General features: G+C 37.5%; 1 protein-coding gene, 3 non-coding genes and 1 pseudogene across 4 annotated transcripts; 1 reads left to right on the top strand and 4 right to left on the bottom strand.

The window, feature by feature from the left end:
* Positions 1–5,755: 5,755 nt before the first annotated feature.
* Positions 5,756–6,497, top strand: LOC104589059 (Ribosomal protein L39 family protein). The gene is made up of 3 exons (XM_010247243.3): positions 5,756–5,914; positions 6,007–6,110; positions 6,249–6,497. Exons 1-3 carry the CDS (start codon positions 5,912–5,914, stop codon positions 6,295–6,297), a joined length of 156 nt encoding a protein of 51 aa, XP_010245545.1. The 5' UTR covers positions 5,756–5,911; the 3' UTR covers positions 6,298–6,497.
* Positions 6,498–13,654: 7,157 nt separating this feature from the next.
* LOC148789710 (U2 spliceosomal RNA) lies at positions 13,655–13,850 on the bottom strand. The gene has a single exon (XR_016080001.1). It is a non-coding gene; the product is annotated as a U2 spliceosomal RNA (small nuclear RNA).
* Positions 13,851–15,695: 1,845 nt separating this feature from the next.
* LOC148789709 (U5 spliceosomal RNA) lies at positions 15,696–15,806 on the bottom strand (annotated as a pseudogene).
* Positions 15,807–19,837: 4,031 nt separating this feature from the next.
* LOC148789708 (U2 spliceosomal RNA) lies at positions 19,838–20,033 on the bottom strand. The gene has a single exon (XR_016079997.1). It is a non-coding gene; the product is annotated as a U2 spliceosomal RNA (small nuclear RNA).
* Positions 20,034–23,906: 3,873 nt separating this feature from the next.
* LOC148789707 (U1 spliceosomal RNA) lies at positions 23,907–24,066 on the bottom strand. The gene has a single exon (XR_016079898.1). It is a non-coding gene; the product is annotated as a U1 spliceosomal RNA (small nuclear RNA).
* Positions 24,067–25,382: the final 1,316 nt, after the last annotated feature.

Genomic DNA, 25,382 nt, shown 5'->3' with positions numbered 1-25,382 from the left:
GTGGTTGGGTTCTTTCATTGGGTGGTCAGGTCAACTTGTGAATATCCAAAAACCTTCGATCTTCTTTAGTCCCAATGTCCATCATGGGGGTGAGGTTTACAAACAACCTTGATAAATACTTGGGTGCATATATATCTAGAGGATAAACTATTCTCTAAACAAAATTAGAAGCACACTGTTGGAAGGCTAAATATTATTATCACAGCCTCACAGGCAAGTAGGAAGTTGTAATCAAAAGTGTATTATTATCTCTCCAGCTCCCTCACTCAAATGATCATTCTTTCAAGATTAATTCACTTTGTCGTGACTGTTGGTGGGGTTCATTAGACAAAGAAAGATATTTGTAGTTGAAGAGTTGGGATTCAATCATGCAACACATGTGGGTGGCCTGGGTTTTCACGATATTAGTAGAGTCATATGATCATGAACTAGAGATTTCTAATAAGGAAGGATAACCTTTGGGTGCAAGTCTTATAAGCTAAATATCCTAAGCATGATACCTCCTTCTGGTCGATTAGTAGAGCTGCCATTTCTTCTTGGGTTTGGGCTTCTTTCTATATTGTTACTTTGTAGATCTTTAATCATGACCCAACTAAAGTGGGTTATTGGCAATTGGTTGGTAGGTGAGCATCCAAGATGATCCATTGATTGATGGGTGGAATAATCTAGTTGCTATTAGAGAATTGGTAATTCCATTTAATGGTAAGGTAGCTAATCTAATTGATGCCAATACTGGAAACTGGCCGGAATCACTCTTTGATTTTTGCCATGCTTCCTTGACATTTAGTTGATGCCATCCTTTGTACTCCATTACCTTCACATGACGCCTCTATGGAGAATACTTTGATTTGAACGCCTTCCTCTAATAGGATTTTTGTCTCGGCTTCCGCATTATGGGTTCTTCCTCAACACTCTCCTAGTTCATCTCGATTTGGCATTGCTTTTGGAAAGTAGACCTGGAACCAAATTTGGAAATTTAAACCCCTTACTAACAGGGGAATTCATTGATCATTTGTTTTCCATTGCCCACCAATACAAAGACTCTGGTTCCTTTCTCCATTAATCTTTAAAGTGGAATATCATTCTAACTGGCCAATGCTCGATTGGTTAACTTTTTGGAGTGAGATAGATGATCCTAGAAGGAAAGATAATGTTTCAAATTTTGCTAAATTCCCATTGGTCCTTTGACAAATTTGGAAAGGTCATTGTGGTTTGATCTTCAACAACAAACCTTTTGATATACTTGCCATAGCAAATATTCTACACTCATTATTTGTTGATCTTACTAGTGGTTCTAGCTCAAGAGTGGTGATCAAAGTAATATCTTGGATGGTGGATCATCTTCTTGTCCCCTCCATTGACTATGCCCACTCCCTCTTTATATTAAAAATAATTTTGATAGAGATACCTATGTTAGACAGTGAATGCTCTTAACTCCAATAGAATTGATATACAAACATTTATTAGTAAATGAATAAAGTATATTATTGCTTCATGTTCTTATTGGTGTATTTCTATGAATTATTCTTAAAGTAAACACTTATGAGACATGTGCTAATTAAAAATGTTCTCAGCCATTAGATAGACTTGGTGAATTTATCCTAACAAAACTAACAATGGTATGCTGCCAAACTAGGGGAACAACTTGTTTCAATTACTAGGGTTAGACCTCAAGCATAGCCAGTGGGTGTTTATAAGAAACACTAGATCCGGACCAATTTCCAATTATTGCTTTGGACTTTATGCTATGTTTGGTTTGAAGGAAAAAGTAGGAAAGGAAGGGAAAGACAGGAAAATCAATACAAGGTTTGTAAAAGGTTTCCTTACCTTTCCCTTCATTTCCCTATATTTTCTTTCAAACCAAGCATAGCCTTAGAGATAGATGGGCTAAACTAGAAAGTTGCACTTCTTAGAAGAGTACATCCTAAGGGTGTTCTATCGTCTAGGTCAATGTTAGGTTAAAAACCTCGACATAAAGTTTATAGGCTTTCCAACAATATGTAGGTTGAGGGGGTCGGGTTTAGTCTAATATTGTACACTACCCGTAACAAACGAGTCGTAGAATCCCAAAACCTAACTTTCTGCAAAACCCATCCTTCGAGCAAAAGGTGGGAAGGGGTGGATACCCACCGGGTAGGGTAGAAATTGCCACCTTAAGCCTGAGATGTTTAGCTAAGGCTGATTTGGGCTTGGGTTGGTAAACTCAGGCTTAACCTTGAGTTAGACTAAGCTTGAGATTGAGGTTTGAGACTTAGGATTGGATTGACCCTTAACCCAACCCAACCTACCAAAGTTGCACCCTAAGAAGGAGAATTGTGACATTCCTAATTGCATTAGTTTTTATTTTTCATTAAATTGTTTTTAACTTTTACTAATTTTTTATTTAGTATTATTTTTAATTACTATTTTTAAATGGATTAAAGGATTTTAAATTAATAATAATTAAGTGTAAACTATTAATTTTATTTTATTAACAAAATTGTAATATCATCATCAAATCATAAGATTTAATTTTGAAACTAAAATTTTCTTACTTTTTTTGTTTTATTAATAAAATGTATTCATTTGTATTTACTTTAATTTAGTATCACTTTTTGTTTATATGGAAGAAACTTAATTAATAATTTCCTACTTTAATTACTAAAAGTAAATGATTAAGCCGTACACAAAGTTATCTAATTACTACTTAATTAGTCTTATTAATTAACTTAATTAAGTTAAGCTAATGAAAATTTAAATTAACTGAAATTAATAGAAAATTATAGCAATTAACAGAAAATTTAATTTATTGTAGGAAATTAATAATAATTTACTATTGGTTCATTCTATAAGATTAAATAACAGGAAATTACTTTTAATATTCAATGACAAATGACCACGTCTTATAAGATCAAATTAATAGAAAATTACTGTTAATTAAATATAATTCACAAAATATAAATAAATTATGTTCCTCAATAAACTAATTCAGTTAATCAATAATTATTGATAATTTATATATGTAAGAATCACTAAATTTACCGTTAATTCAGAATAAATTATTGTTACTTTATTGACAATTAAATTTATTGTTAATTAAATTACTGATTGTTAATTATCAAGAGGTTAATATAAAATTAACAATCGTTTAATTCTAGTACCTTTTAACAATAAAAACAGAATACCCACTACCCAGATAAGATACCCGGCCCGTTGAGGCGTTCACCCAAATAAGATTAACTTCCTGACCCAACATGCTGCTACAGTGACCACTCGATAGAGTGATTACAGCAGCGTGTCAGGGTCATTAATGTTAAATAATGGAAATTATATGGATGTGGAAATCGGTCTAGGTCGAAATATCCAGAACCCGACCCAAATTATTAAATAATGTAAATTATTTAAATGCGAAAACGGGTCCAGATTGGGATATCCAGAACTCAACCCAAAATAACCTCCTTCTTCACCCGATTTTGCTACAATGGTCACTCCATGTAGCAATCACAATAGCGAAACAGGGGGCTAAGTTTGTTGTCTTTTCACAACCATTTATTCACACTAGAAATATCCAAACTAACCTTTTTTACCAAGTTTACGCTACAATGGTCATTTGATGCAACGACCATGGTAGCGAAATAGGGGGCTGACCATTATTCACGCTGGAGTGTCCCGTCAGCCATTATTCACGCTGAGAAACAATCAATAAACACATGCTTGGTGGGTTTTAAAGCTATAGTGGTAAGATCGATGCTCCCCTGTTTTGGGTTGTGCTTGGCTTTGATTAGGTTTTTCTAGTCGGGTTAAACCCCCATGAAAAATATAAGAAATTTGTTATATAGAAAAAAGTACAGAATTTAATATCTAAACTAATATATCAGATACAGATAGAATTGCATCTAACTGAAAAAAAAAATGGTGAAAAAAACAAAACGGACTGTGCAAAGAGAGCTGCAACTGCAACTGAAAGTTTGCTTCTTGGTAGAATGGTGAACGGTGAAGTTTGCAAAGAGAGACGATCCAAAAAATTTAAGGTGCTGTTCAACGGTAATGGAGAGTTTTCAATAGCATTATTGATTTGTATATGAAAGCGGGGTTGAGAGTTTTCCGTTAAGGCCGGGGAGAAAATAGAGGCCAATGCGACTTTAGTATAAAGAGATACAGATTTTCACCAAATATAGTTTATGAGATTTCAATATGGAATCAGCTCAAAATGTCATAAGCCACGTATAGAGAGTAAGGCTGCAACTTGGGCCGGGTTGGCTGAAATTCAACCCGAAAAAATTGGGTTGGGTTGGGTTGGGTTAGGTGGGATTGATGTTCGGATTAGGGTTAGGGTTGAAATTCATGAATCCAACTTTACTTTGAGTTAGGTTAGGGTTGGCCCCTTAGCCGATCCGAACCCCACTCTATAGTACATGTCATATATAAATATATCTTATATGTAATATATAACATACATTGATTTGTTGAGATGCATGATATTTGTATAGCTCCCACCACATAGTATCATATATTTCTTTTAAGACAATCACTTCTCTTAATCCTAACCAGAAAGACTAAAACCTTAATAACATGATTTTATGTATTTTGAAAATTTTATTCTTCATCTCCTCTATGTTGTTTGCCGCCCAAGAAAGATCTATCGTAAGTCATAACTCATAATAAATTATAATCATTTTTAACACTTGTTTTTTTTTTTTTTGAACTTTGTACTAAAAGAACAAAAAAATAACGTCAACAAATAAATATTAATGAAACATAGGATTAATATATGTAGTGAAAGTTGAGTTAAGATCTAAAATCGAGAAATTCTATGAGGTTTTAAAGGATGGATTGGGTTGGGTTAGGGTTGAAAGAATTCAGTTAGGGTTAGGGTTGGGGTTTAGAACTTAGGGTTGGTCTCAACCCGACTTAACCTGACTCAACTTGTAGTCCTATAGAGAGCCCTCCCAAACAAGTTCAAGTATGTTACCTAATGTAGGGATATTTGGCCGATTTGCATATATTGGCACGTGGCATTGGTTGGATGCATTTTGGTCGTCCATCATCAATTGCCTCCAATTACTTCTCTCTTAAGGCAATTCTGACTATAAAAAGGGGCTACGAGCCTCTCACATTGAAGTAAAGATATGCATGCACACAAGGCTTAAGCTTTCCCAAAGACCCATTTAATTTAAAAGCTTAAATTGTTAGGTGAGGTCCTTGAATAAATTGATATTCTCTAACACGCCCCCTCACATAAAAACCTATTGGGCTCAATCATAGGCCCACCCATACCTTGTGCTAAAAGCCTAAAACTTAATTAATTATAGGGGGGATAATGAATATCACTAGACTATTTGGCCAAATGTCTCTCATAACATCTCAAAGAACCATTTAACCTAAAAGTTTAAACTATTAGTTGAGGTCTTTGAATATGTTAATATTTTCTAACAAGTTTTAGCTTTCCTTTCTTGCTCGGTCCGACCCCTTATACCACTCGACTAATTTGATTGTCTGAGTTTTCGTCCCCGGAATAACTCCTGGAGTAGTCTTCTTTCTCTCAACAGGTTGAACCGTCGACCTTGAACACCTGAGATTACACCAGATTTGGCAGCAACACTACCAATACTTTCCCAACAATTCATTACAAATCGCACATTGAGAACATCTCTCTATGTTGGTAGCGGATCCCTACCCCCTCCTAAAAAAAGGAAACATGTGTCCCCTTCGATGGTCCTTCTTTTGTAGTCGGGCCGAGTTGGCTCTGTTTATGTTCGGGTTGATCTAAAACCGTGCGGAAGCCGACCCGTTTACCTTCGTCTCGTCCTGCAACATCGGTTCATAATCCCTAGATATAAAAGAGATAAAATTTGCAACATAGGGTTTCTCCTATTAGGGTTTTCTTGCTTCTTCCAGGCTTTCGCGGTTGAGCCCTGAACCTGAATCGAAAATGGTAATTCTCTCAATCCCTGTAACTCTCTCCTTCAATTTGTGATTTTTTTAGTTCGATTCGTTGATTGTTCGAAACTTTATTTCGATTTGCAGCCGTCGCACAAAACGTTCAGAATCAAGAAGAAGCTCGCCAAGAAGATGAGGCAGAACAGGCCCATCCCTCACTGGATCCGTATGAGGACCGACAACACCATCAGGTCCCCATCATTTGTTCTTCTCATCTCATTTCGTCTCATCACTTTTTCTTGCCTCTGTTCAATAATCTAAGTAATGGGTACTTATTATTTCCTAATTCTTACATTTCTTACACTAACTTCTGATTTTCGTGTTTTCAGGTACAATGCCAAGCGCAGGCACTGGCGCCGCACGAAACTAGGGTTTTGAGGTGGATTATATTTCTATATTTTCCTTTTTGCCCTCTTTTTGAGTCGATTTAGGATTTTAGTTATTGCAAGACATGAATGAATAGCACTCTTTCTGTATTTTGCACATTAATTAGCTGGGAACTCCTGTAAGCCCACTTCACAGGCATTTCGATGAGATTAATTAATATTTGAATGACAAGTTAGATTTCATTTTTTATATTCACTCGATGTGATGCTAGGGTTTAATTCACTTCATCTCTATTTTTTTATTGGTTTCTGCTATTCTTATGAGCTACTTTCTGTGGGAGAGTTTGAGCTTAGAAGCTTTGATTTCAATACTTTCTTCGCTTCAGTGCTCCAGTTGTGAACTTCGATGCATGTTTTTAGTTCACAACGAAAGTACAACCCTTGTCTGTGGTTTGAATTCAATTTATTCATTCAAATGTTGGATTTCTACAAATATTTTTCGTAATAGCATCATCCTGAGGATCCTATTTTCTCATTATACATACTAACTCAGCCTTAATTCTGTCTTTTTGGGGTCGGTTACATCAAATTCTGTCTATGTTTATGGTTTGTTTAGAAGTCTCCAGAGATTTTGCTAGGCACCTGCATCTTCTTTATGGGTTTGCACGACATTTGTTCTCATTGAAACATTTAACAATCATCTTCTAAGCTGTCCAGGAAACCATCCCTTATTACAAGATGATTGACTTTTATGTATGGCAAACAATTACCATCTGTTTGCTTGTAAAATAATTTGTCACCTGTTTGGTGTCCTTAGAATGAATAGACCACAAAGTAAAACTTGCGGAGGTGATATTTGGGTTTGTTTTACATTGTCAGTTCTATATTCCATGGTTCTTTCAGTGTTATATTAACTGCGAAGAATCATTATTCTCCATAGCATTAGGTGCCATAGATGAGGCAAGTTCCAACTTCCAACCTGGTAGCACATGTCATGTAGCTCAGGCTATGATCAAACAAGTTGGCTTAAATTATTTGGTCTTTCATAACTAAATATACATGGTTGGCTATGGGGTTGTTGTGGATTTCTGTTTCTAGCATATTTATTGGGGACATTATAGTTATGTTTGGTACCATTGCTGTTATCCGAGTCTGGATATAAGTTGAAGCAGACACGAGTGTGGATGCTGTTTGTAGAAACATCAAATCATTTCATTCTGACTCTTATGTGATGTGACAACGCATCTCTTCCCAATTTATATATATCAACTCAAAATAAAAACAGCAATTGTATCAAACACAATATATGTTTTCCCTAATGCTGTGTTTGGTTTGAAAAGGAAGAGAAATCTGTACGAGGTTTGTATGGGTTTCTCCACCTTCACCTTTTCCTATATTTTCTTTCAAACCAAACACGGCCTAAAGGGGCCATTGTTCCATGATGCCTTAGGCTCGAATCCAGTTGCCTTTTCAAGACCTGGGAATGTATGGCCCTCATGGGGGTGGTTTTGGTTTTTTATAATTTAGTTTTCCATCAAATGATGCTTAATTAAGTACTTTTCTTTTTATTTTGTTTATGCCCTCATCACTGATCCTCCTGCTTATTCATCGGCCATATGGCCCAAATCCTTGAATGACATAAAATTATTATGATTTAATAATATTTCCTTTTAATTTCTGAATTGAAAAAAGAGATTAGGAAACATAGTATTTGTTTGTAATTTAGGACATTTTTTGCATTTTGTTCTCAATGTTTTTTGTTTATTTATTTTCGTATGGGTGGACCCGTGGTTGTTTCGCATCTTCATTTTGTAAATGTTGTCAATCTGTAAAATATTGGGGGCTCATTGTAGAATTGAACAACATAGGGGAAGTACATGAAATTGCTACAAGTTTATAACATGGGGGCTTTAACAAAACGTTTTGGATTGCATTCTTCTTTTGAATTTTTTACATGTCAGGTTACGAGTTTTGGATGCATTATACATCAATGACCTTCAGAAAATCACAAAATTCCAAATCGTGTGGTTGAAACTTGAAAGTACTCCATCTATGTGATTTGTGTGGGCCATAGATCGGGCATAGGTTGTCCAACAACTTAACAATTCAAACGCACAGGGTGTTGCCTCCCTTTGTCAACAAATTATGAAGCCAAGTATTTTGAATAAGATGACTGCAGCCCGGTCCTAGAAGCTTTGAGAAGTGGACCAGGTCTAGACTGTCTAGTTACGGCTGCGAATGTATTCCATCAAATGGGAAATACAGTTTCATTTTAATATTTTGATTCAAACCGAATCTTATGTTACCGGGCTTATAGCAGATTGAAGTTAAATTCAGATTATAATAAGATAACTGTATGCCATAAGAACTAAAATTGACTTTTAAAATTGTATACACTGAACAAAGTGAAAAAACAAATCAATTGTATGAAACTTGAAAGATTTTCACTCCAATTGTATGAAACTTGAAATTTTTTCACTCTACCGAAAAAAATCAATTGTATGAAGTTTATATATACCGGGCTTATATCAGAGTGCAGCCCTGCGTGGCTGTATCACTGTATAGTGTATACGAATCGGTGCATTACTTCCTTCAGACTAGGGGTATCAATGGATCGATTTTGGGTTGGAATCCATCCAAATCAATATCAATTTGGACAGATTAGATGGACCAAAATCGGTGCATTATGCCCTTCAGACTAGGGGTGTCAATGGATTGATCTGGTCTCATTGATAGAAGATAAGAGTATCGGTGTAATGGACCAGGTTTGAGTTTGAATTAATCTAAATTAAAACAAATTTGAACAAATTGAATGGTCCAAACTAGGGCTATTCATGGGTCGGGTCGGGTTGGTTTACTGGCGTTTTTCCAACCGACCCGACTTGGTTGGTTTACCTAGAAATCAAACCGAAACCGATCCAGCATTAAGTAAAACCGACCTGATCGGTTTGAATCGGTTTGGGTCGGTTTTGTGAATGATTCTCTCGGTGTGAATGGTAAAGGAATCAAGTCTAAGAAAACAATGGAAGCCTGGAAATTAAAAATGATTTGATGGATTAAAACTAATATTTTATATATCTGAAATTTTATATATAATATATATAAGTCAGCTTGGGTCGGTTTGGTTTCGGTTTTCACACATGAAAACCAAAACCGAATCGAACCATTGGTTTATGTTTTTTTGTAACCCGAAACCGACCGGTGCTGAAGAAAAACCGGCCAATTCGGGTTGGTTGATTTGGGTATTGTTATGAACAGCCCTAGTCTAAACATTGAATTGAACCGGTCTAAAACAGTCCAAAATATTCATTAGATTGAATTCGACCTGGTCCATTTGTAATGGATTCACATTGGATTGGACCAAATCGAGTCCAATTGGCACCCCTACTTCAGACTGTCAACTAGCATTGTATCGGCCATATTGATATTGTATTCAACAGGTAAATCTATGATCCCGGAAAAATATGATATAGAAAGAGTTTTGACCAATCAAAACCCACCCATAAATTTTGATAAATAACACCTTATTTGCTATGACGTTTATGATTCCATATTCCACTTCCCCGTCCCCGAATCCAATCAGGGATTCAGAGATTGCCCCATCCTCGACCCCGACCCCACCAAAGTGCCCCCCATACCCGACCTCGTTGGATCGGGGATCCCGAGTACCCATCGGGGACAGGGAAAATTGACACCCTTAGGATAGAGCTGCCCATATACAAAATGAGATTATTGGAAAGAGAACAAAGAATAGCGAAGAGACACTCCGAATCTACTACCCACAAATAGTATACCCACATCGCTACCCACCAATCATCACCACCGTGTATTGAAAGTTTCTTACTATAAATAATAATATAGATATTCTCAATGCGCAGCTGTAATGTCTTATGGGTAGAAATGTGGAAACAGCTTATGGTTTGCAGATCTGAGCCCAAATTTATGTGGTTCGGCATATTGAGCTTATGTTTTTGAATCTCTATGAAAATTTCACTACTTTAATTAATTATATTTTCAGCCTAAGGCTTTTATGATATACATGGGGTCCTAATGTTCAAACACCCCTAACTCACTATATTTGGTGTTTCTGTGACTCAAAAAACTGATATATATTATATGATAGGCATTTATACACTTCAATATTATATGATAGGTTCATAATTGTTAATGTCCTGATCCATGTTCAATTGATTAAGGTTGTATTTGGTACCATTGTCATTTCTACTTGTAACATTTTAGGTTAGTCAATATAAATTAATTTTTAAAAAATTGTCTTATTACATCACACCAAATAACCACTTCCACTAAGAAAATATACCATTGGATTGGGCGTTGGTATTAGTAAATTTGAGGTTTGGTGAAGAAACACATAACACCACCAAATATTGTATTGATAACTCAAATCATTTGTAATAGGAAAAAAATATATATATTTTCATAAAATTTGTATTGACCAACCTATAAAGTTGCAAGTAAAAGTGGCAATTACACAACCTAAAATAGCCCACTTTGTATTGACCAACCTCGAATCTCCCCAACGGCCCAAATTAGGTCTTGAAGGGTGACTTGTCTCCAATCCACTCGCTCTGCTTCAACAAAACCCCATTTACTGATATTGCATCACCATCATCCTTAATAATTCCAGAAAATCTTCATGAAGGGTATTTTTGGTGGTAGGAGACTTTGTTATTAATCTAATATGTAAAATGGATTGACCAGACTGTAAAACGAGTTTTTGTCGTCAAAAGAATTGCCCTGATTTGTTAGTTTTGTGTACGTAGTTCATTGAATCTTTATTGTTAGTACGGGTGCTAAAGGTTCGGTTAGGGCATTTTTTGAAATCAATCTGATACTATCGATTTTTGCAAATTAAATCCCTGAACTGTATAAATCTATTGATCGGTTTGGTTTTTCTGATTTTTCAAATTTTTATATTTATAATATATATTATAAATAAACATAAATAAATAAATATATATATATATATATATATATATATATATTCTATCATATTCTATTATTATTATAAAGAAAATTATAAATTTTGAACAGGTAATTAGCAATAAGCTCCATTACAAGTGGGTGTGTAGCACTGACATGGACCCATAAAAGTGGATATGTGGCAAAACCAAAACAGAACTCTTCATTGTTAAAAAACTATCATATCATTTTGTCAAACGAGGCTCAAATAAATATTAGGCTCAGTTTGAAAAGAGTACAAATACAAATATGTACAGATCAAATGTATACAAAATAATATAAAATGTAAGGTTTTATACTCTACAAATTTGTATTTGTACTCCTTCCCAACTGAACCTTGGGATAAAAACTTAAACTTCCCTTCATATTTGTTATAAATACTGAAACTTCTCTCTTTTTTAAAATGGACCTAACACCTCCCCTATCAAATAAGTTAGCCGTTATATCTAACAGAAGGAATTAAAATGTCTAATATACCCCTGCCAATTAAATTTTGGACAACTACAATGATGAAGGCATAGAAGACAACTGTAAGGACATCATCCATGCGTTCCACCACTGAAGCGTTGGGTAGAAAAGCCATCTAAAAAGCCAGTGGTTATGCAAACGAGGGAGGGAGAATCCCTTCTTTGGTACTCTCTCCGTTAATTAATAGAGGATTTGTGGGCCACAAGCATTTGTCACAGCGACCTATCTGTTCTTTATTGTTTCTCTGGTGTAACGGGCATTTACAGAAAAGGAGTAAGGTTTTTAAAACCGAACCGGTCATGTGTTTACTTTCTGGGTCGAATGGTCCGATTGTTCAAACTAAATAGACGGTTCGTTCTGAAAAAAAATTAAAAAATGATCAAAACTGTTAAACGGTTTGATCATCTAGATCAGCGATTTGCTGATCAAATCAATAGTTTTTGGTGAAATAACAGTTCTGGGGTAAAACAGAATCGATCACCTAATTGATTCCCGATTTTTTCAGTCCATCCAATTTTGAAAACCATGAAAAGAAAAGAATTGGGCAACAATCAATGAATAATGGAGGACGATACATCGTTGGAATTCATAAATTTGATGAACAGAAAAAGGTGGAGCATCCCTCGTTCGCTGCTTATATGGGAATTAACAGTGTCATTGACACAGCAACCCATGAATTAACCACACCTCTATTCATATGCATAGATAAGGAACTCTGAAATCCACCAGAGTTGAGTCAAGCAATAAGGCATATCACTCCTTTTGTACATTACTAAAGAAAAAGAAGTGCAGACGATAGAGTAGCTAGCAGCAGGATATATATGCAGCAACAATGGCTATTTTAAAGCTGTGTTTGGTTGCAGTGCAAATTTATTTATACTAGTACAAATGTATGGGAGTGCAAAATTGAAAAATGCAAATTCTTATTTAATTTTATTTTGAATTTTACTATATTCTGCCTCATGTTTTAATTTATTTCATTTGGACTGTAATCAAACAAAATAAACTAAAATTTGAAACAAAAATAAGTCAGAATTTACACTCAAATCATTTACACTGCCCATGATTTAGCATCAATGCAAATTTATTTACACTGCAACCAAACACAGACTTTTAAAAACTTCATCAGACTTAAAAGGATTACAGATTAATTGGATCTGCGCTTCCAGCCTTATTTCGCAGCTCAAAAGCTCATCTCAAACTGTTCGAACTTTGAAGTATGCTTTTTGGGGTGTAATGCAAATAAATTTGCCCTGATGAAAAATCATGACAGTGTAAATGATTTGAGTGTAAATTCTGACCTATTTTTGTTTTAAATTTTAGTTTATTTTGTCTGGTTGTAGTATAAATTAAGAATGTTTTTAAAAATGAATCGGTTTGGTTACTGGTTCGAACGGTCCAACCGTTCGACCCGAACGGTCCAACTGTTCGACCCGAACGGCCGGTCCCATTCTGACAAAAAAATAAAAAAACTAAAAAAAATTGGAAAACGGTCAAAACCGTTTGAACAGTTAACCAGTCGGTTTAGCGATTTGCTTTTGGAGGAAAACAAAACCGATCAAGTGACTAGTTCCCGGTTTTTCCTGTCCAACCATCCGGTCCGGTCCGGTTTTGAAAACAGTGAAATTAAATAAACAAATTTTAGCTTATTTTGTTTGATTGACATGAAGCAAAATAAAATAAAATCCAAAACAAAATTAAATGAGAATTTGTATTTTTACATTTGCACTCCCATATATTTGTACTAATACAAATCAAATGGCATTGCAACCAAACGGAATATCAGAACATTGGAATTATTGGATAGAAGAATCATTTGATAAGACAGACGGAACATTGGAATTATTTGATAGAAAAATCAGTTCAGACCCATAACCACCCCCAACATCTAGCGGGCCGTCCAAAACCAAGGTAGACCACATCTTTGCCGCAAATATAGAAAACTTGAACAAAAGAATCAGTAGGGGTGCACCAGGCCCGTGCAGTATTGCAACGCATGGGCGACGCTTGAATGTCCCAGTAGCAAGCTACTGAAGTGGGCTTTCCCCCAAGAAAAATTAATTTAATATCATGTGGGCCGATGGCCCACGTATCAGATATTAAACTGATAAAAACAGATACTACACTTGATCTTAGCCAAAAGGCCGAGAAAGGTATGCTTTGTTTTGTCTCTCAGTTTAGATTTTATAATTCAGCTCTCCCTGCCACCTCTTTACTCCTATCCTATGTGGGATAAAAAATCCAGCACTCTCTCTCTCTCTCTCTCTCTATTTTGTACCTTCCACCCAGCAAAATTGAACTTCTACTAAATGCATACTGACTTTTTTCTTATGAATAGAATTCATTGATTCAGAAGAGGGATGTTGGGGAGGTGAAGTCTTTGTATCAATATGCCCCCCTTTTAGTTCTGACTTTCCCCAACTACTAGTCTGCTACTCTAATACAAAGTTGACAAACTTATAAGAGTTATCCCAGAGCTGAGTTTCACAGTTAAAGAAATTTGAGTCCTCCCCACTATCTTTTCACTTAGTAAACTCTTACTTTTATTCTCTACTTCCAAAAGTTATTTGACTGACAAAGCCTATTTAGTGCATTGTTTTATAGACTTATGGCATTGTTTGCTCGTCAATTTGTTGTATTGACTATTAAACAAACCAATTTAAAACTTCATACTTGGATAAAGATTAATCAGATAACTAGGGGATGAAGTACAGATTTTTGAACTGTAAACAGAAAACTGAACTTGGACTGAAATTAAGACGTATAACAAGGACTATGTGATACATTCGAGGTTAATTGTCACATAAACGGCTATACAAAGAATGCAAAATCAACCAACCAACCGATTGGATAACACTAGAGAATGATAAATTGATCTATTATCTTTACACTTCCCTTCTGTTCTAATATAAATCCATTAGAAACCAATGACTTGCGTGAGAAACACTACTAGTTTTGAACTACATGTCTCCTATCAATAACTATTACCATGAACTACGGCAGGCCAAAAGAGATGGATTAAAGTCATGAGAAATGATTTCAAGGTTCAAAGGTCACATTAATTCTTTCTTCACATTAGCATTCTTGAATTTGTCACCACTCACCACTACGTAATCTTTGAACACCAGGAACTTCTGTTCTTTTTCTTTATAAACAAAAGCAAAGTTCTATACAGATAACAGAATCAGTTGATCATACATCATTGTCTAAAAATCCACACTGAAAATCTATTGAAAACATACCTCAATGAGCACCACTAAGTACTTTACAGAAAAAAAAAAGATTATATACATAGTTGATCTCTTTTTGGAACACTTTAGGCTCAGTTTGGAAGGAGTGCAAATACAAATATGCAGAGTACAAAGTCTTACATTTTGTATTATTTTGTATATTTGCACTGTACATATTTGTATTTATACTCCTTTCAAACTGAACCTTAGGAATGAGAACAGGAAGTGCAGAAAAGATTACTGGGTAGTTCACTGAGGCTATATATGATCCATGATCACCTGCAAAGCATGATAAAAGCAATCTGCTGCTCTGAAATGACTAATTTAAGGCTATGTTTGGTTTGAATGAAAAGATAGGGAGGAAACCTATCCAAGGTTTGTAAAGGTTTCCCTACTTTTCCCTTCCTTTCCTTGCAGATGTCTTAATTTAATCTCTTAACTTCATTAACAAAAACAGGTTAAACAGACTTTGACAATACTGCTGTGGTTTTGAGGATTTGAGGTTCGAAAAAGACTGTTTCAGAGCAGTCAGTTTATGATCCGTTTCTTCTTTGTGTACATCTGAAGTTTTGAACCCATCAGTACTCTTTATCAACCGCTGATATCTTATCAAATGGTCTCCTTTTTTTAACAGTTTCCAAATCTAAATTTTAAACATTACGAACCAAACTGCATTTAGAACCATCAATTCCTTCTAATTAGAAACCTCGGGTTTTAGGTTCAGATGCACAAGTGCTTCAACATCTAAAAATCTATTCCATGATTTTTATATAAAATCATTGATTATGTTTTGTTCTCCAAAATTAGGTGTATGCCGCTTTGAGTGGCGAGCAGACAGCATTCTTTAGTAAAAGGCAAAAGAATAGTTCTGATGAGGGTGGATTTGGCCCTCTAGTGAAATTGCGACACGTGGCACCTCGTGACAACTAGGCAAGCCCCCAGGCAACAACTTACCAAGTTGGTCCCCCCCCCCGGGCACCGGTCTGGCTGGCCTGGCGCGACCTGGCACGACCTGGCGCGGCCTGCGCGCGACCTGGTGCGGCCTGCGCGCGAACTGGCACGACCTGCGCGACCTGGCCGGATCGGGCCCGGACACAGGTGCCGACCTGGCAATCTGGCCCGGACACAGGCGCCGACCTGGCAATCTGGCCCGGACACAGGCGCCGACCTGACAACATGACCCGGACATAGGCGCCGACCTGATGACCTGACCCGGACACAGAGGCCGACCTGGCAACCTGGCCGGACACCGACCCGCCGACTGACACAGGCTTCGACCTGGCAACCTGGCCCGGACACCGACCCGCCGACTGACACAGGCGCCGACCTGGCAACCTGGCCCGGACACCGACCCGCCGACAGACATAGGCGCTGACCTGGCAACCTGGCCCGGACACCGACCCGCCGACTGACACAGGCGCCGACCTGGCAACCTAGCCCGGACACCGACCCGCCGACAGACACAGGCGCCGGCCTGGCAACCTGGCCCGGACACCAACCCGTCGACTAACAGGCGCCGACCTGACAACCTCGAGGAGTTCATCACCGTACCCCGGTTCTGACGGGATATGACGTCTTACCATTTGAAGGCTTTTTACCCACCTAACCCGCGAGGGCACCACTATATAAGGACTCCGACCCCCAAAGCCAAGGGGGGAAAAAAAGAGTATGGTAACCCCCGCTCTCTAGCTCTCTCATTTCTCTCCAAGCCCTCTGTAATCAGAATGCTAACTTAGGCATCGGAGAGTCCCCGCCGGGAAAATACCACTGGGTCCTCTGATTCAGTTCCCGCAGGTCCCTCAGCTCCCACTGTCTACAAAGGAGAGAAAATCACCTCACACGGGGGGTAGTCGGGTAGCGCTGCACCAGGGAGCTCCACCATCCTTTGAGTTGCAGACCGCCTAGGAGCAAGTCAAGTGACAAGTTCGCCATCAGGCAGTTCGCCACCAGGGAGCACTGCCGGGCAGTTCGCCACCAGGCAGTTCGCCATCAGGCAGTTCGCCATCAGGCAGTTCGCCATCAGGCAGCGTCACCAGGCAGTTCGCCATCAGGCAGTTCGCCACCAGGCAGTTCGCCATCAGGCAGTTCGCCACCAGGTAGTTCGCCACCGTGTTACGGTTCAGCACAGGCTTAGCCTTGCCTACGCTTGGCAGGCTTACGTTAGGGACATGCCCGTCATTTTCGCCTGTAAGATTTTTGGGAGAACTGATGTCATCTTCAGGCAGACCACCAAAAGCTTAACGTACTCTTTGAGGAGGGGTGGTCGACCTCCTTGGGTGCCTAACCTTGGCACTCCTAGACCTTCATCCCCTTGCGGGGCAGCCCTGGTTAACGGCTAGCATGGCTACCAAGGTTCCTCATGGGCGCACACTTGCTCATGGGGACAGTGTTGGACCGGCACTGCGCTACCGATACTCAAGGGAGGCTTGGCATGCGGGCCTGGCTCAAGCGTGTCCCTTCACTTCGCCAGCCCCTTGCCCAAGCTGATTGAGCTATCCCGTTGCCCTTAGTGCTCGGGTGTGTTCTGGCCCAAGCGGTTGCCTATCATCATGGCACACAGGTGCTTGTAATCATCGGCATACAGGAGACCCTTCACATCGGTGCCAAGTCACCTCAACGGCGCATGGTCGCCTTCCATTATGGTTGTCCCCCTTTAGCACGTAAGTGGCGCCTCCCATGGACCGGTCTGAGCCAGGAGAGTGCCCCGGCCATTGGACTTGAGGTCATGATCCAGTGCTACTGACGTTGGTGGAGCCATCCCATCGGGCAACTCCTAGCCTCTAAGCGTAGAAAGGCTTGTCCTGGCCTGCCTAGGCCAGGACGCCGCACGGGTTTCTTCCGCTATAGAACTACCCCCGTGACAACCGGGCAGTTCGCCACCAGGCAGTTCGCCACTAGGCAGTTCACCACCAGGGAGCATCACCAGGCAGTTCGCCACCAGGCAGTTCTCCCCCGGGAAGTTCGCCACCAAGTAGCTCATCACCAAGGCACGTCACCACCAGGTCAAACACGAGGTACTTAGCCAAAAAATTTTACACATCCCAAAAAATGGTACGTGACCAAAAACGGTTACATCAAGTTCGATTCGATTTAAGGTCCAGTCAATTGATATCAGACTTATCCTTGCAAATAAAAAAAAAAAGAAAAAAAAACAAAGAAAACCCTTGTTTCATGGAAAGCAATTTATAAAAATTTCATGAACGTTGAGTTTTAGGCTTGGCATTTTTAATCTAAACATATGGCAATAATTGTAGGCTCAAATTCAGCCACCAGTAGAAATTGAAGGTACAATGATCCGAGGTTCATAATCTCTTCTGAGACAGATCTACAAATCTACTTTCAAATATGATTAACTCCTTGAGTATTCATCCTTCAGTGGAAAACCTGGTTAGCAGACCTATCCGTTTCCAAACTGCTCACTTTTTTATAGTGTCTCAGCCTCCACCAAATAGCAACCTACTCTGGTGGGGGATCTAGAAATTAATTGAATATAATTTAGACAGAAAGCCCATGTATCAGCTGCTACACTAACATAGCCTACCTGACTACCTCTGCACACTCACTATCAAAACGAATATGGGAGTATTGGACACGAAGATCAGTGAGAAAAGCATATCGTTAGAACCTTACTCTCCCCTTACAGTGATTAGTTACATAAACCAGTTAGAAGATCTCGCTTCAGTGGTTGACAATTGACATTTCTCACTTTCTAAGAAATTAGAAATGATTAATTTAGAGCTTAGCAAGTAACAGGTTTTCCTTTTATGGATCCCAATTATACACATCCATATCCCTTTCTTCTTTCCCACTTAGCTGTTGTGGGACAAAAACCAACTTCTCAAAAGAGTCAAAATGATGGTTTCATTGGCTCTCATTCATTTTTAGATTTTGAGAGGGGGAAAGTTGGTCAATGGGATTTTGGTTCCCAAAAAACATTTACCCGGATAATCAGCTTCCCAAAAAGCAAAAGGGCTTAAATACTCCATCCTCCTATGGCAAAACCTTTCCCTTGCACTTTGTAAGATCAACTATGGTCCGCTGTAATTTAATGGGTAGACACACTACAGATGTCTTGCTTGGTGTCCCGCCAAGGTTTCAGTTGAAGCAAAGAAACCCCAATTGTAATGGATGTGTTAATATTCCGAATTGTTGAAAGAAATCACTCCCTTGACAAGGCAGGAAGTTTCATCAAGAATGGGAAAGGGAGAGGGGACCATTCTTGATGTTTGATAGGAACCCAAAGTGTTTTTGTTTTTCAATTTTTCATCTCAAATAGAATCTCGAGTGACCTGAAAATTTGATAAGGCCTAAGCTTTTCTATTGCCTATTCTATATTTGAGTACCATTTCTTGTTTTTTCTTCTTTTCTGCTGCATTAGTACTGTTGTCGATAGGAAAAGTGTAGTCAAGAATTTGATAGCATTAGTTATTTGCACACAATTTGCTACTTTTATTGTTTCAGTTAGAGAAAAAACCTCCTTTTGTAACCCTGCTTTCGGGAATGTATCTTTTGAGCTTACCATACAAACATGACATGTGCCCAGCTAATGACCACTGGTGGCTGCACTTGCAACTATGGGTGTCGATTGGACTGGATTTGGTCCAATCCAATCTAGTCCAATGTGAGTCCATTACAAATGGATTAGATCCAATCCAATCCAATAAATAATTTAGACCATTTTGGACCAATCCATTTATTGTTCGGACCATCTAATTTGTTTAAATTCATTTTAATTTAGATTGGTTTCGATCCATTGACACCTATATTCTTAATTGACACCCCTACTTGCAACTATGACTCTGCAATAGATAAGTCACATAAATCGTAGGATTTTGAATCAAAATTCAGAATGATTAAAAGTATGGAATCAGGAATCAGAAGAGATATTATAAGAAATTTGAGCAGAGGAATTGGTGGGGGTGCACCAGGCCCATGCAGTAGTGCAACGCATAGGCGATGCTTGAAAGCCCCAGTAGCTAGCTACAGTGGTGGGCCTTCCCCCAAGAAAAATTAATTTAATATCATGTGAGCCGATGGCCCACGTATCAGATATTAAACTGATAAGAACAGATACTACACTTGATCTTAGCCAAAAGGCCGAGAAAGGTATGCTTTGTTTTGCCTCTCAATTTGAATTTTATATTTAAGTTCTTCTTGCTACCTCTCTCCTCCTATCCGATGTGGGAAAAAAAATCCAGCTTTCAGCTTCCAATACAGCTAGACGTCCTTCACTTAACTGGACATAAATGGATGGCTTAACCAATCCAACCCAATAATGAATAATCCCCTATCCAGAACAATAATTTTCATAGGAATGAGGTTCCGAGTACAACAATAGTTTCTTTTGTGTTTTACGCAGTCTGGTGATAGAGATGGTACTGAGTTTGCATTAGTTTCTAATCTGCTGCAGAAGTGGTTCTAAATCTGGAAAAGACACCCAAAAAAGTTCTTGCTTTGTATTTGCTCCAGCTTCTGTTGTTCTATGACTGGGAAGGTCTGAATTGCATTATGAGATCCCTATATTCTAAAAGTTTTTATTGCTTATTATGTGATCAAACAGCTACAATTGTTTTCTTAATTTGCAGGCAATCCTTAGATGGAGGAATGTTGACACTTCCTGCCTTGTATACTACTCTACACAAATTTGTAGAGTGCAAAACCTTGTATTTTGTATATATTTGTATTTGTACTCTTTCCAAATAAAGCCTTAGTTTGTTGTATTAAATAATCCAATACAAAACTTGATACTTGGATAAAGATTGATCAGATCACTAGGAGGATGAAGTACCAAATTTGAACTGTAAACTGAAAACAGAACTTGGCTGAAACTAGACACATAACAAGGACCATGTGATACATTTTGGGCTGCCACATAAACTGCTATCCTTGATGAGAGAGGCCAGTCTTAGAAGAAAAATTTTAAACAAAATGAAATAATGTTTATATCTAAGTCTTCAAATTGGTTATGCTTTTTATTAAGCCTCAAATTGACTATGCTTAACAGAATTAGAAATGAATCAACATAGAATGCAAAACCAATTTGCAGAGTGGCTCATCCAAGTAGCCACCGACCAATTGGACAACACTAGAGTGTGATAAATTAATCTTTATCTTTACCCTTTCTTTCAGTTTTAATATCTAAACTATAAGAAAACCAATAGCTTCTGTGGCTATCACTAGTTACCATCTCTAAACTACATGTCTCCTATCATATTTTGAAATCTCAGTAAATATTACCATGAACTAGGGGCAGGCCAAAAGGGACATGGATTGAAGTCATGAGAAATGATATGAAGGTTGACAGTATAAAAGTCTATATGCCACTTAACAAAGATTATATTCTTTTCTTTTTCACAGTAGCATTCTTAAATTTTTCATCACTATATAATCTTTGAATACTAGGAATTTTTGTTCTTCCTCTTCATAAACAAAAGCAACAGATGTAATACAGAATGAATTGATTACTTGTCATGCATTGTCTAAAAGCCTACACTGAAACTACCAATTTAAGAAGCTACTCTGCAAAGCCTGATAAAAAGTTACTTTGCTGCTCTGAAACGACCAATTTAAAAGGTCTTAATTTGATATCTTCATTAAGAAAATAGGTTAAACAGACTTTGACAATACCTCTGGGGTTTTTGAGGATTTGAGGTTCAAAAGAGACTCTGTTTCAGAGAAATCTGTTTTAAGATCTTTTCTCCCTTTGTGTGCATTTGAACCCGCCAGTTCTCTTTTATATCTCATCAAATGGCCTTTTTTTTGAACAATTTCTTCATCCAAATTCTAAACATGACAACCCAACCAGATTGCTTTTAGAACCACCATCAATTCCTTCGTCTAGAGAAACACTAATTGGAAAGCTCTCTGGTTTTATGTTCGGATGAATATAAAAGTTTGGTTATCCTCTGGTGTGAATTATTTGAATTTTAACAAAAGCTATCTAGCAACGTGCCGGTGCAATTGTTCAGATTTGGTGAAGGGTGCAATTGTTCAGGTGGATGTGGTTCAGAAAACAAGGAGAGGAGGAAGTTGAGGATACTAGTGAGCAGCCAAACAAAAGCAACCATTTCCTGAGGAACTTGAGAAGCATCAACAAGTTGGAAAGCTTTGTTGCGGAAAAACCCAAGAAAATAGATTCGAATGGCACTCAAATTAAAAGTAAAAGTAGAGATAAAGAGAAACAAGCACAAAAACACACAGATTTATGTGGTTCGACTTATAGCTTACGTCGACGGGCGAAGGAGGAATAGAAATCCACTATGAAATTGTCAATGGAGAAGAAATACAGAGTTGTGCCCACATAGAAACCCTAAGCCCCAAATACACCCAATACTCATCTCTCACAAGACAAAGACTTTATTTACAAGAGAGAAAACCCCCAAAATACATAATTCTTCGTATTTGGTTCGGACCTATAAAATGAATATGGATCGGGTCCCTACCGCCGCAGGGCTACGCCCTCGCACCCCCAATGGTGATTAGTGGTGGGCTATGGGCCTATGCATCCACCACAAACCACTATGAAATTTTACCTTCAGATTTTTTCAAATAAATTCAAAGCGAATTCATGAAACAGGTTGCCAAAAAGAATTCAAGGCACAAACAATTCAGCAATGGCCGTTCGTTGATTGCAAGTGCATCTCAGCCTGGTCAAATGGTCAAGCTGATGGAGAGCAATAAGTTGGAGTTTTATATGCACAATATCCGGAGGAAGAAGGGGAAGGCTGCAGGAGGTGCTGCTCAAGATTTTCATAGCAGAATTTTGTATCCCAAGATTGAACTGTAGATCAGCTTAAATGGGTTTTAATTCATCCGACTATTTCCCTTCTCTAAACTCACTACCCTTCTATGCTTAAATGAAAATTTTAACAAAAAAACAGAAAAAAAAATTCTTTCAAACATAAAACACCAGAAAATATTTAGAAACTGAACAAAAAAGATATGAAAGAATCCAAAATTTATTATATGTTTTATGGCTAGGATAATGGAAGGCCATCTTAATCGAATGAGACACTCTGAAATACCCCAGCTAATTAGTCAAGGTGCATTTAACCAACCAATGCAGATTGCAGAGATCTTCAACCTCCATCACATTGCCCTGAACTTATTATCATTCCCATGGTAAGAGATAGGTCTGTTTACAGAATGTCAAAAACCAATCAAATCATCGACCTAATTCGACCCGATGTGGCTCGTTTTTAACTTAATTTGGTTGGTTTCGGTTTAGAAATTTGCATAACCCGATTGATCGGTTTGGTTGCAAGTTATAACTTTGTAAACCGAAGTAAACCGACCCGAACCGACTATATGAATGATGCTTGCATGTCCTAATTTAATCTTTAAAAAAAAAAAAGCAAAAAAGACAAGTCTTTTTATGAGATAAGTTGCAAGAGGGTGGAAGTGTGAAGTCTAATCTGAGTCTTAGGCCTAGCTCTCAGGTATAGTACAACAAGTCTAAAGTTTTAAATGCTAATAGGACAGTAATAAGAAGTCTAATATGAGTCTTAGGCCTAGCTCTCACTCTACATCTATTATGTATTATTTTATTACTTTTTCTTTTTCTATATGTATTATATTTAATTACTTTTTCTTATTTTAATGTGTTTTGAATTAAGTTGATTTGTATATGGAATGACAAAAAAGAATAAAATTTCTTGGGATGTGGGCTTTAAGTCCTATCAATAAAGTGGAGGAAGGAGGCCTTGGTTGAAACCGAACAAATCAACTAATCGATAGTTTTTATTGCAAGTCGGGTTTTTATTTCTTTGGGTCGGTTTTGGTTGATTTAATAGTCAGCCCGATATAATCGGTTCAGTTGACAAAACTATGTATAACCAAACTGAATCAACCCGTGCACAATAAAAACAAAATCATTCATCCCAAGGAAACAAATCTCCAAACCTAGTTAGAAAACAGTCAAATTAGCGTATTGTCAACCATTACTCAAGACTTGAAACAAAATTTGAAGAATTGGAAAATTGGGTAAGGGCTGCGGGAACACGTACCCCCACTACCACAAATTATGACGTACACTCTCCCACTCGATGAGATGTTAGGCGAGCACCCCTCCTTTGTGCAATGGAGGTCACCAACCTAGGCCATGAACCTTCTTGATCACCCATTGACCCCATCCAGGTAAGTATGTTGTTTCTCTAGTCTTTATCTCTATTTATACACATCATCTCCCTTCCTTCTTTCCCACTCAGCTGACCTGGGATAAAAACCAACAACTTCTCAAACCAATGGTTTTCTACCTAACCCATCTCATATTCTTAGTCTAGTAACCCAATCTCCTGTGACAAATCATTTCTTTGGGTCTTTAAGGGGCCATGTGCCCATATTTGTGGTTCAATATTCCCTAACTTGCCATGTGTTATATGGTCATAGGCCACAGTGGATGAGTGCCACCTATGAGAGGACCTAGACCAAAAACTAGGGTGTCATTTGGCAAGTCTTTTTAGAAAGATATTCCCATAGCTCAGATGGCCAAAAGATGTAATGAGATATTGGGTTCTTGTCTTTAAAGATCATATGGGTTGTTTGGTAAGTATCCCATTCTACCTGATTTACAGAGCTATTAAATGAAAGATTTTAGGTGTTAAAGACAAGAAGCTTCATTTGAAGTTTCTAAATTTTTGGCTATTTTGGGCTTCCATGAGATTTTTAGGTTTTTGTATTTCATTACCAAATAGAGAAAGACCAAGTTTTGGTCTTCCAAGGTTTGAAAAGCCCAAAAGACCACATGAAAAGATTTGCCAAATGCCTCCTAGAATGTTCAAATGAATTTGAACTATTGTGCATGATATGCCAAATGCCTCCATGTTTCAACTTTATGCTGTAAAATCTTACCTAGGGTTCAAAATATTGGTATTGCATATTTTTTGAAACCAAACCGGCACCACTGGTTTTTGAAAAACTACAAACCAAAATCGAGCCAAAACCAACCAATTAATCGATTCATCGGTTCAATTCTTTGGTTTCTCGAATTTTTTATATAAATATATAATATAAATACTATAAGTATATAATGTATAATTTACTATAAATATATTATATATTATAAATAGATAATTATAAATATAATATATAGATAATACAACATATATATAATATAATATAAATATATATATTGATATGCTCGGTTCAATTCATTTTGTTTTTGTTTTTGTTGAGCACCCTTATATATATATATATATATATATATATATGTAACACTATGTACTTAAAATATGCATGGGTATAAAGGAAAAATATGGATATACTTAGATACATGAGGAAAATTCCCATAAATCCCACAAATACATTAATAAAACTAATATCAAAGGTCAAAATAATTATGAAAAAGGTACAAGCACATCAAAAATTCATACTATAAAAATATATTACAATCAATAATAACTTTACTAATGGCACGTAGGAATCTAAGACAATGTACATAATATATAATAACTTTACTAAT

The sequence above is a fragment of the Nelumbo nucifera genome, chromosome 8 (genome assembly GCF_055504915.1).
Source record: "Nelumbo nucifera cultivar China Antique chromosome 8, China Antique-T2T, whole genome shotgun sequence".
Classification (NCBI taxonomy): Eukaryota; Viridiplantae; Streptophyta; class Magnoliopsida; order Proteales; family Nelumbonaceae; genus Nelumbo; species Nelumbo nucifera.
The sequence above is the reverse complement of the archived record's forward strand: the minus strand, read 5'-3'. Positions and strand labels throughout refer to the sequence as shown.